Here is a 12,867-nt window from a genome sequence, read left to right on the forward strand (position 1 = left end):
TGTTTTTATCAGAAATAATGCTTCTCCAACAGTCCAACCTCCTTCAGTTATCAAACAACTGAAATATCTAGATCTTCTTCTTCGTCAAGCATCGTCGGACATGAAACTCTATCAATGCTTGCACTCGAACCTAAAAAAAGTATAATAGTATAAGAAAGTGAATACTATTATTAACATAGTAAGTCATTAAAAAAGTTACTTACCATTTATCTCGTTCCATAACTAAGTTCGAGCACACATCAAAGCCTCCAAAGTAGTAGGATGAAGTCTACTACGATGCGGGCTAATCAATCTCCCACTAGTGCTAAAGGCCGATTCTGAAGCAACAGTAGAGACAGGAATGGCTAAGAGGTCACGAGCTATCTTTTGCAAAGTAGGAAATTTTAATCCGTTTGTCTTCCACCAGCTTAAACTGTCAAATGATGGCGTACGAGGTAGCACACCTTCTTCTAAATATGACTCCAACTCCGATCTTGGGTCCACATTTGCGCTACTCGAAGCAACAAACCTATCAAAACTAGACAGTCGATCACCCTCAACAACACTAGCAACTTTATTAGAACTAGATGCTTGAAATGACTCATGTGAAGCAACCACTCTACTCGTATACTCTTGAAAGAGATCAAAACAATGGTTTCGAACTTCTTGAATTTTTTGTAAAGCTTCTTCACCATAAATTTGTGCAAGATAGAACTCAACCAACTTCATCTTATATCTCGGATCGAAGATAGTAGCTACCCCCATCAAAATATGCGTATCATCCCAATATTTCTTAAATTTCAACAACATTGATGATGCCATAGAGCAAATCAAAGAATTTAAACTTTTCACCGAAGCTTCCAGTTCTAGCTTAATATCACAAACTTTTGAAAAGTATTGAGTTGAAGTTGGATATTGACTCCCTGAGAATTGTTCAGTGATACGGTGAAACAACTTCAACGTTTCACAAACTTCATGTGCTGCACTCCATTGCCCTTCGGTTGGAAAACAACGATAATTGATGTCAGTTAAACTCAACTTCGTAAACACCTCTTTGTAATCTAGGGTTGTTCTCAACATAAGATATGTTGAGTTCCAACGAGTAGGGCAATCATACTCCAACTTTTTAGTACAGGAAATATGTAGCAACTCTGCAGCTTCTTCGAACCTTTCAATTCTGCCTGAAGATGATATCCAATATAAGACACTGCTATGCACATTACTAATACCATCTTCTATCACCTTTAGTCCTTCTTGCACAATCAAATTTAAGATGTGTGCGGCACAACGCACATGCAACATTCGACCCATCAACAATAAATCCCTCTTACAAAGTGTAACACCCCGTACATTCGGACTAGGTATGGATATGTTAAATGGGTATTAATTTGATATTTTAGACATATGAAGTCCTAGCGGGGTGATTGTGGGTGAAAATAGTTGTTTCACAATCAAGATGGAAAGTGAGGTGCATAAGATTTGACAAAATCGACTAAGTTTGCAGAAGGTCTGTATTTCATCAGTGTTTAGTGAAATTGTGTAAGGAATTTGAGAAAACTTAAAGGATTAAAGCTGTAGGCCATTGAAATATCATTCCAACGATATATTATGGAGCCTGAACGGATCTTTGTGCAAAAAGTTATATGCGTTTTTCGGAACAGTACGCGTATGCGCGAACACTCGCGCGAACAAGCCTTCAGGTGCGCAAACTCGCGCGTGGGAGGCAGTGTTACTGCCGTTGAGCGCAAACTCTCGCGCGAACAGGCCTCCAGGTGCGCGAACTCGCGCGTGGGGGGTCGTTTTAAAGCTATATTTCGTCCCCCACAGACCCAAAACATAAAAACTTGCTCTAGAAAGGGGAACTCTCAAAAACCTAACTCCTTAAGGGTCCTTCCACCATCCAAGGTAAGTTCTAATGGTGATTTTAAGTTAATTTTAATTTCACAACATCTTATTATCATGGGTAAACCCTCCAAATTATTAGATATTCGATTGGGACACCATTGTTGAGAGAAGAAACCCTAGAACTCGAATTCAAGAAGATTGAACGTCAAAAAGGTAATATCTTCACCCTCTAATTAATTCTAATATTGGTTTAATGATTATAAACCCTAGTTCATGAGATATGAGTTGATGGGTTTGATAGAAAAGCATGAAAAATTATAGGATTGGGTTGTTGATTGTTGATTAAAGATATCGTTTATCTTATGGGTGATAAAGAAGGGTATTGAACATAGCAATTTGATGCTTTAGAATTTATCTAGGAACAAGAGAATGGGTCATTGGGTGTAGAGACACCATTAATAAGGACTATGAAGCTTTATTTTCACCAAGTGTTTGATAAGATGCTTAAGTGACCAAAACATGAGAATCATTGCTAATATGGAATCCCTTTGACTTGTATTGATTTAGATTAAAGTTGAAAGGGGTTGACAAACGTTGTATTATGCTCAAGAGCAGGAAGTTAAGGTATGTGAGGCTAACTTTCTATGTTTGGGAATGTTAATGATTCTCCCTACACTACGTTTCTTATACAACGTATCAATTGCCTCAGAAATACAGTTAAGCCTAGTTCCTTGAATAGTTTTTGAACTTCTATTCCCTAGCTTCATAACTCGTTCATGACTTTCATTCTGAATGTTGTGAGCTCAGTGCTTATTCAATATAGACTTGGGTTTGATGCCCCCGAGTCTTAGTATAGATTGCTCAGTATGCCATAAACAGTTGAAGTTTCAATGTTCATAATCAGTTCAAGAATACATGTCTCATTCTAGTCCCATTCAGTATTCCAGTATTATGTAACTCAATGTGATGTGATCCAGTATTCCAATATTATGTAACTCAGTGTGATCCAATATTCCAGTATTATGTAACTCAGTGTGATCCAGTATTCCAGTATCATGTAACTCAGTGTGATTCAGTATTTCATTATCATGTACGGCAGTTTGATTCTCAATTCCTGAATGTTGAACACCTGTACTTGGGCCTAAGGCCGTAGTTTATGCTTTATGCATGTTTGGGCCTGAGGCCGTAGTTTATGCTTTATGCATGTTTGGGCCTGAGGCCGTAGTTTATACTNTGAACATAGCAATTTGATGCTTTAGAATTTATCTAGGAACAAGAGAATGGGTCATTGGGTGTAGAGACACCATTAATAAGGACTATGAAGCTTTATTTTCACCAAGTGTTTGATAAGATGCTTAAGTGACCAAAACATGAGAATCATTGCTAATATGGAATCCCTTTGACTTGTATTGATTTAGATTAAAGTTGAAAGGGGTTGACAAACGTTGTATTATGCTCAAGAGCAGGAAGTTAAGGTATGTGAGGCTAACTTTCTATGTTTGGGAATTTTAATGATTCTCCCTACACTACGTTTCTTATACAACGTATCAATTGCCTCAGAAATACAGTTAAGCCTAGTTCCTTGAATAGTTTTTGAACTTCTATTCCCTAGCTTTATAACTCGTTCATGAATTTCATTCTGAATGTTGTGAGCTCAGTTTGTATTCAATATAGACTTGGGTTTGATTCCCCGAAGTCTCAGTATAGCTTACTCAGCATGTCATAAACAGTTGTAATTTCAGTATTCATAACCAGTTCAAGAATACATGTCTCATTCCAGTCCAATTCAGTATTCCAGTATTATGTAACTCAATATGATTCAGTATTCCAGTATAATGTAACTCAGTGTGATCCAGTATTCCAGTATCATATAACTCAGCGTGATTCAGTATTTCACTATTATGTATTGCAGTATGATTCTCAGTTCCTGATTTTAATTCCCTGAATGTTGAACACCTATCTTTGGGCCTGAGGCCGCAGCTAATGCTTTATGCATCTTTGGGCCTGAGGCCGCAGCTAATGCTTTATGCATCTTTGGGCCTGAGGCCGCAGCTAATGCTTTATGCATCTTTGGGCCTGAGGTTTATGCTTTATGCATTTTGGACCTGAGGTCGCAGTTATGTATACGTATTCTTGGGCCCGAGGCCGCAGCTTGTGCACATATATATATATATATATTGGGCTTGAGGCCGCAGTTTAATATTCAGATAAGCAGGTTGTTCATCATTCAGAAGAGGGAGTATTCATATCCTTACTTCCTTTATTCAGTTCAGTTATCAGTTATCCTTTCAGTTATCATTTCAGTTATCAGTTATGAGTTATTAGTTTAGTTATCAGTTATCAGTTATCTTTTCAGTTATCTGTTCAGTTACCAGTTCTCACTTCAGTTTCAGTTTCAATAGTTATCTTTTCAGTTATCAGCTTAGTTTCAGTTTCAGCATTTATAATTCTTTCTTTCAGTTGCTTTACATACCAGTACAATTCAAATGTACTGACGTCCCTTTTTGCCCGGGGCCTGCATCTCACAATCCAGGTAATGATTAACAGGTTGATGATTCAGAGTGCTAGGATTCTCGTACCAGCTAATTTGGTGATCCCAGTTCTTTCGGGGCATTATCATTACATTACAATTTTCAGTACTTAAAGGCAGTCAGTATTTTCAGTATATTATTAGAGGCTTCATAGACTAGAGTAACAGTTAGAAAGAGTCACAGACTTTTCATATTAAGCCATGTTGGCTACAAATATGTTTCAGAATTGTATTAGTATTTCTGCACTTTGATTTATATCATCCACAATTTTCAGTATATCAGCATGTGTTAGTTTATCTTCTGCATTCAGTATGTTATGATACCACATGTTGATTCAGCCAGCTAGTTGGCTCGCTCGGTCACATGTAGTCGGGCGCCGAGTGCCGTGTTACGTCCAGGCCCAGGTTCGGGGCGTGACAAAGCTTGGTATCAGAGCACCAGGTTCAAGAGTCCTAGGGAGTCTATGAAGCCGTGTCTAGTGGAGTTTCCTTTATATGTGTGTGCCGGCCACTCATATAAATGGTTAACTACCAAGACATTCAGGATTGTCTCACCTCTTTCTACTCTAGATCGTGCCATGAAACTTAGAGCAATAGGTAATCTTCTTTTCCTATTGAATTCCAAACGCATTGGATGCCCAAGCGACGCGCATGAGAAACCTAAGGTCCTAGAGAGGATAATTGCCCGTCGGGGTATAATTTTGGAGTACAACTTGGTAAATATGAGACTTGAGAGGATGTCAAAAGTGGGATGCAACGGATACTAGCACACATTAGAGAATAACCTTATCAGAAAGTACAAAAGTAGTTATGATGTTTTATGGTTATTAGTATACCTCAGTTACCAGTTATACAATCTTTCAGTTAGCAAGTTTATGGTTACGCCAGTATTCGGTTATATGTTTACCAGATCTCCAATTTTCAGTGTATCAAAATTTCTATAGACTTGTGAGTATACAGTGAGACATATGGATGCTCAGAGAGTATGTAAGTAACGGTGATTATAGCAAACTCTTCGCATGTTTTAGGGATTAAGACCCAAGACTCATTGGATGGTGCATAAAGTGATTTATCAGATATGTATGGCAGTGTATCTGTATGTCAGACCCCACGGTGTATCGTGTTAAGAATTCAACCGCAGCGGGCATAGGATTGATCACTATAGTTTTGGACAGAAAAGAGCCTAAGGGAAATGTAGCTAAGAATAATATGATGTACGAAATGAGAACCAAGAGCAGGCAACATTGAATTTTAGGGAATGATTTTATGTCGTTTAGATTTATTCAAATCAGAACTAGAAAGTACCATGTTAGTGAATTTATATACGAAGTGGCTATTATTGTGAGATAAAAGATATGACAGTTCCCCTTGATATGACTATGTGTTTAGGTAGGAGGTTTATAGTCTGAAGTGATTTTGAAGTGTATAGAAAGCTTGGGGTTAGATATTCCAATTTTGTTAAGACAAATGAACTTTCCCTAAGTGCGATTCATGTGCATGGTTCAAAAAGAATGATAGCGTGCGGCAAAAGAATATGATCGGATGGTGAGGGAAGTTAGGAGTAACCTTATGCACCACTATAGTTATTCAAAGCAGAGCAAGAAAATATGATGCTAGCAGGGGGTTAGTAAAAGAACAGTAAACAAGTTTGAGTAAATACAGTGAATTACCAATTTCAGCAGAGCTAGTAGAGGTAAAATTTGATTCACTTAGCCGGCTTAACTCTAGTGAGTGGATGATAGTTTGAAATACCGAACATGTGTTAGAACCCAAAGAGTTTAAGTTAAACCCGAAGTACAGTAACAATGGAAAAAAAATATAGCTAGTAGTAAAAGAGCAAGCAGTAGAAGAATAGCTTTTAGGAATTATTGAAATGTGGTTTCTCCAAGATTGACAGTGTGAGCACAGTTAGATTATTAAGATTGTGTATGATAGTTGTGAATCATTAGCTTTCCGTCATGTGAATAATTTAGTTTTTTCTAGCTCAGAAGTAAGTTGGAAGATGATTCGTTATTGGGGTAGAATGGAAGGAATTGCAGAAAATAAGGAATGTTATTCGAATCCCAACAAAAAGAGAAGGATCCGCAAGTATAAGACCTTTGGTCTAAGAGGGTGATGTGAAAACCATCAGTAAGTGCAGTTAGAGATCTGAAATTCGAATAGTAGCATGGGATACGAAAAAGAAAATTAGTTCGGTAATGAGGGAAAATTGTATAATTACCACAAGGATTATGTTTAGCATGTGTAAGAAAAACAAGTGAGTAGAATGATCACCGAGTTTAGTCATTGATGATAAAGTGATCGCAGAAAGCTATAAAATTATGCCCAGTTATGTATCACGAGGGTAGTGCCATTGCACGAGACTCTAGTCTTCGGAGTACTGGTTAAAGACTTAGCTCACAACAATTCTATAAGTGTTTTCAGGAAATTCTTAAAAAGATAAAGTGTGGGAAGTATAACTCATGATTGAGGTAGATAAGAGAACTCTGGTAAAAGAAGTTCGCCAACCATGATAGGAGTTCGACTTCGGGCTCTAAAGATGACGGAGTTGTTGTCTAGAACAGGACTTGTTCCCCTCTTTTTGGCCATTGAGAAGGAGAAACAACTTGATGATCCCTACGTGTTGCAGTTGAAGAGGAGATGCACAAGTATAAGATGATGGCTTTTGAATAAGGGGGAGATGATAGGACTTTAAGGTACTAGGACAGATTGTGTGTCCCAGTAGATGGACTTAAAGAGGGAAGATCATGTTAGAAGCCCATAATTCTAGGTATTCTTTCCATCCAGGTTCCCAAATATGCATCATGACAAGGAGATTTATCGGTTGAACGACACGAAAAAGAACGTCGTAAACTTTATGGCCAGGCAGAGCATTTTATTTAAGTGGTTGAGGATATGTCCTTGATGTTAAGAGTAATTGGGATGATCACGTACCTCTCATTGACCTTGCTAATAATAACCTACCATTCTAGTATCAAGATGGCACCGTACGAAGCTATGTATGGGTGAAGGTGTAGATCACCAATTGGTTGGTTCGATGTTGGAGAAGTGGAGTTGTTAGGACCCAATTTGGTCTATCAGACTATAGAGAAAGTTAAGTTGATTCAAGAGCGTTTGAAGAAAACTCAGAGCTGCCAAAATGTCCTATTCGAGCGTGCGGTATAGAGACCTAGAGTTTCAAGTTGATGATTAGGTGTTTCTGAAAGTTTCGCTTATGAAAAGCGTTATGAGATTTGGGAAGAAGGGAAAGCATAGTCCCTACTATATTGGGCCATATAGAATCTTGCGAAGGATCGGTCAATTAGCTTATAAGTTGGAGTTGCCACCAGAATGAGTGGTGGTACAACCAGTATTTCACGTATCATGTTATAACATTCAAGTTTCCAGTACTCAGATACTCATGTCAGTTCAGTACTCAGATACTCATGTCAGTTCAGTACTCAGATACTCATGTCAGTTCAGTACTCAGATATTCATGNACAAATCCCAACCAGTCCTGATTAATACACAACAATGTTCATATGAATATAAGTCCAAACGACAAGCCTAACTTACACTAGATGAAACATATATCACTAATACCTATTCAGCTATAAACATACAACAATCAAATGAAAAATGTATCAGGAGGCAAAGCTTTATTTTATTCCAAAGGCTACATCAAGAGGACTTTGAGACATGTACCTGGATTTGAATGAACAGAGAAAAAAGGAGTAAGTCACACAATATTAGACAACAATCAGCAGCTTAAATCAGCAGCAAACCAAACCAATTTCAGGGCCAAATCAACATCACAACATCCAGGAGGGAGTAACAGGAATCAACGGCAACAAAACAACTCAAAATACACTTGTTTGACCTCAAATTTACTCAAAATTGAACTAGGAATTCTTTGAAACCTTCAGCAACTAGAAGAGATGAGAGACAATGCATAGAACTCAAAGTTAATTTCAAACAGTGTAATGGAACAATGTTTTGGATTTTTACTGTATTTTTTTCATTTGTTTTTGGATTTTTTGGGCAGAAATTCAGATCTAGAAGAAGGTTTCCAGAACTAGACTTCAGATTTGAACTTCTTTGATTTTTGAAATTCAAATTTGAGACTCAGATTTGTAGAGATGGATTTTTTGGGGAAAAATTAGAAGCTGGAAGTTTTTGGGAAATTTTCAGAGGTGTAAACTTTTTTTTTTTGGGGATTTTTCAGATTGTTCAAAACTTGTTAATGAAGGCAAGGGGTTTCCTTTTATAGGCAAATTTCAGGGGGAAGCTTCTAGATCCCCCTCACACTTTTTTCCTCTCTTTTATTTTCAGATTTTATCCCTTAGTCCCTAATTTACTGACTTGTGTTTCAAGTTATCTTACTAAGTTTCCTAGAATTCTAAATTGAACCCCATTCTAGAGTGTTCTAGGGGTTTCCAAATCAGTGGTTTGCAGTATTTTCTTCTATTGAATTAGCTATGCTACCCTTTAACTAAGTCTAAAATTACTAACCCACCCAGGCATATTAACTAACCAAACAACCATAATTAGTTAATATTAAACTAGATACTAATCAGCTATAACCAAATCAATTTAAACTAAATCTATCAAACTAATTAAAACTAAGCATTGAACTAAGGAAGTACTAATTACTGATTAACCTAAACTAAACAACAATAAGGGAATACTAAAGAACAAATTAAGATTAAACAAAGCCCAAACAATATCGATTAGACTTATCAAAACAGAAGATTGAACTGATGTCTAAAATTTAAATGAAGTAGAATTAAACTAGAAATAGAACAATTTCAAGGACAGAACAAGTATCGAATCAAAACAAAGCAAATCCTAATCTGCTAAAATCAAACTAGAATCAGAAATCAAAACGAACTAGAATCAAACAGACAATCAGAAAGAACATCAAGCACGAAATCAGAACAAAATTGACCAAAATTAGAAACGAAAAATTAAAGCAGAAATTAACAATTATGAGAACATAAGCAAAAGAAGAAAATTAAACAAAGAAAAAGGAAAAGAAACAGAACTCACTGATATGGTCTTCTACTGGACTGACTTTGATCTTGATGGTTTTTTTTGGTATTTTGGATCACAACCGCCCTTAATCATGTGTTTTTTGAAAACACATGATTGAGGGCTATTATAGCCCAAAATCAACAAAATCCCCAATATTAGGGTTTTAGGGTTTCTGACCATTTTTCGATCTAAAATTCGAGGAGATGTAGTGATGTTCGAAGAAATCTGGTTGGGGATTGGAGATGAGGGAAGTTAGGGGAGTGTAGGGTGTGAATTTGGGATTGTTTGGACAAACTTGCGTTTTGGCCGAGATTTTAATTTGAAATTTGAAGCTTTTGGTGAGGATTTGAGGGAAGTTAAGGCTAGACATGGAAAGACGAGGAGGAGAGGATTCCATGGTGTAATTTTGGGGTGATTTGGAGCTTCGCCGCCGGCGAAGGCGATTTCCGGCCTGCGACGTACGACGGAAGACGGCGGAGACACGGTGGGGCGGAGGTACGAGGAAGGGGAGTATTGTCTCTAGGGTTTTTTGATTTTTAAGACAATTTTATGTAAAATCAAGATCCATCAGGGGCCGTTGGATTGAAGACGATAGACGGCTTGGATTGAAGTAAACCAAACAGCGTCGTTTTGATTTTTTAAAATGGCTGGACCGGATCAGGGATTATTGGGCTGGGTAAATGAGATGGGTTCGGGGTTTTGGACCACTTTAAGCGGATTTGGGTACGGGCTGGCCCAAAATTGGGTATTTATTAGTACTAGGCTTTTTCCTTTAATTCTCTATTTGTTTTCTTTCCTTTTACCCCCTTTTTTAATTATTTTCTGACTTTATTAATTGTAAAAATAAAAATAAAAGACCCAAATGGACTCTAAAATTATACTAATTAAAATTCCAAAATTAACTAATTTCTAATTTAAAGGAAAACTTAAGGCAAATTCTAAAAATGAAATAAAAAATGCAAAGAACCATTTTTTGTTATTTTCCTTATTTTAGTAATATTAAAATGTATACTATTTTGTATTTTTGGAATTATATCAAGTAAAATGCACACAAAAATGCAAACAAGACACAGAATCATGCAATTTAATTCCTAAAAATTCAAATAATAAAGAAAAATCTTAATTCTAAGGAATTTTGTAGGAGTAGTTTAAGCGTGGCAAAAATCACGTGCTCACAGCTGCCCCTCTTTGCTCGAAGACACGAAGGGTTTTCGGGCAAAGATAAATGAGCAGCATGAAGGATTTTTGCCTGCTCGGCACTCCATGAGAAGCACCTTGAAAATCGTCTGACCGAACCCTGCTTCAAAGGTTGCCTACATATCCTTGGCTATAAAGGAATCAGGTCAGTGTAGTTCTGGAAGGTTTGGTAGCTGGGACTACCAGGAGCTGTGAATTTCACTGCTGTTGCTGTTGCTGCTGCTACTGCTTGCTAACCTCCTTATTGCACCAAAAGGAAAATCAAAGCTAAGCTAGCTATGCCTATCAACTATGAGTTACAAGATTCCTATCTATAATTCTCTTGAAACTTGATCTTGAGTCTTAGCTGATTTGGCTATGGACTTCGATCTGAATCTTGATGCTCGCAAGTTGTGAGTGTTTACTTCTTCATGCAGCATTGGGTCAAAACAAGATCAGCGGAGCTTGTGACTTTAATCAGATTTTGAGCAATCCGCACCCTTGCTTGCTTCGCATTTGAGTTCATTTCTTTTTTGTTCTTTTCTTCTTTTCTTGATTCTGGATTGAGACTCATTCCATTGGTCATCTCGCACCCTATGTTTTGAGGTCAACCTGCTTAAGATATCAAAAACAAACAAACGAACGAAATTTTCTGCCCCAGTTTTCACTAGGAAAATTTCGTGAGTTAGTTGTGACATATATCTAAGCAGTCAAATTAGGATTGTGTATTCTTGTGAATGAATCCAGGTTATGCTGGAAAATGACCGGGTTATGCCGGAAAAGAAAGAAGGGTCCTCGGGTTTTGCCGGGACGGAAAGAAAGAAAAGATCCTCGGTTTTTTGGCCGGGATTTGGAAAGAAAAGCTCCTTGGGTTTTGCCAGGGAGATCCTCAATTTTTTGGCCGGGATTTGGAAAGAAAAGGCTCCTTGGCTTTTGCCAGGGAGATCCTCAGTTTTTTGGCCGGGATTTGGAAAGAAAAAGCTCCTTGGGTTATGCCAGGGAGATCCTCGGGTTTTTGGCCGGGATATGGAAAGAAAAGCTCCTTGGGTTTTGCCAGGGAGATCCTCGGTTTTTTGGCCGGGATTTGGAAAGAAAAAGCTTCTCGGTTTTTTGGCCGGGATTTGGAAAGAAAAAGCTCCTCGGTTTTTTGGCCGGGAGATCCTCGGTTTTTGGCTGGGATTTGGAAAAAAAAGGCTCCTCGGTTTTTTGGCCGGGATATCCTTGTTTTTTTGGCCAGGACATTTAAGGAATGGGATCCTAGGCTATCATGATTTGTTTTTCTTTTGGGATTTTCATTTTTATTTTCTTTCTTCTTTCTTTTTTCTTTTGTTTTCCTCTTTATATGTTTTCCTTTTTATTTAGCAAAACGCATGAAAGAATTTGGGGGGAAACTTCCTTTTTGGTCGTTTTCCTGCTGCAAAACTGTTTCAGCGCTTGCACATTTCATTTCCTTTTGGATTGCACTTGCTTCTTGCATGGTTGCTTTGAATTAGACCAGTTTTCAACAAAGAACAGTTTGTTAGTTTGAAACGGTGGTTGGTTTTGTGGCCTTGATCATCTTAATTGCTTGATCCCGACCCGATTTTCGTTGAGAACTTTGCTACTTTGAGGATGAATCTCTTTTCAAGCCGACCGGGTTCAACTCTCAGGACTTCATTATGACTCGCCCGTGTCGGCTCTGGCCTTTTCACTTTATTCTGCCCTTGCCTTTGATTTTCTTTCTTTTCCCAATGTCTTTGCTTCAAAAGCATCAACCACTATGGTCAGTCGGGATTGGCCTGATGCACTCGCTGAGGCTGGGTATTTTCTTCGACTCTAACCAGGCGGAGCCCTGTGAAACCGGTCCTGCCACCTTTTCTTTGTAATTGTTACGGAATCAGAGTTAAACCGAAAGGGATTCAAAGAACAGTATGCAAAAGGCAAGCATATGATTTTAAAGAGAAGCATCCCTTTCGGGGGAAAAGAAGGACTTATCTGGGGTGCACGCTGGCTTCAAATGACATGACATGCTTCTTGGACTGGACGCCCGACCCACACAAACTTTCCAGTTTCTTGTGAACCCATTGATCCTTATTTCAAAACCAGGGAACCTTGCCAGGACTCTTTTAGTGGTGAGATGTCTTCTTGTCGGGCGACAGCGCCTTTTGCGGGTTTTCGCCAATCGACCTCTCTCATTTCTCTTCTCACCGTCGCCCGATAGTGCTCTGCGAGTTTTCACTAAGCGGACTCTCTCATTTTCAGTTTCTCTACTTACCATCGCCTTATGGTGCCCGAAGGTTTTCACCGATAAGACTCTCTCATTTTATTTCTCTCAATTTGAATTG

General features: G+C 38.1%; 1 protein-coding gene across 1 annotated transcript; it reads right to left on the reverse strand.

Moving 5' to 3' along the window:
* On the reverse strand, window positions 223-1,290 carry LOC109228039 (zinc finger BED domain-containing protein RICESLEEPER 2-like). Its single transcript, XM_019393223.1, has one exon. The coding sequence runs from the start codon at window positions 1,288-1,290 to the stop codon at window positions 223-225; it is 1,068 nt and encodes a 355-aa protein (XP_019248768.1).

Source organism: Nicotiana attenuata, chromosome 6, assembly GCF_001879085.1.
Source record: "Nicotiana attenuata strain UT chromosome 6, NIATTr2, whole genome shotgun sequence".
NCBI classification, from domain to species: domain Eukaryota; kingdom Viridiplantae; phylum Streptophyta; class Magnoliopsida; order Solanales; family Solanaceae; genus Nicotiana; species Nicotiana attenuata.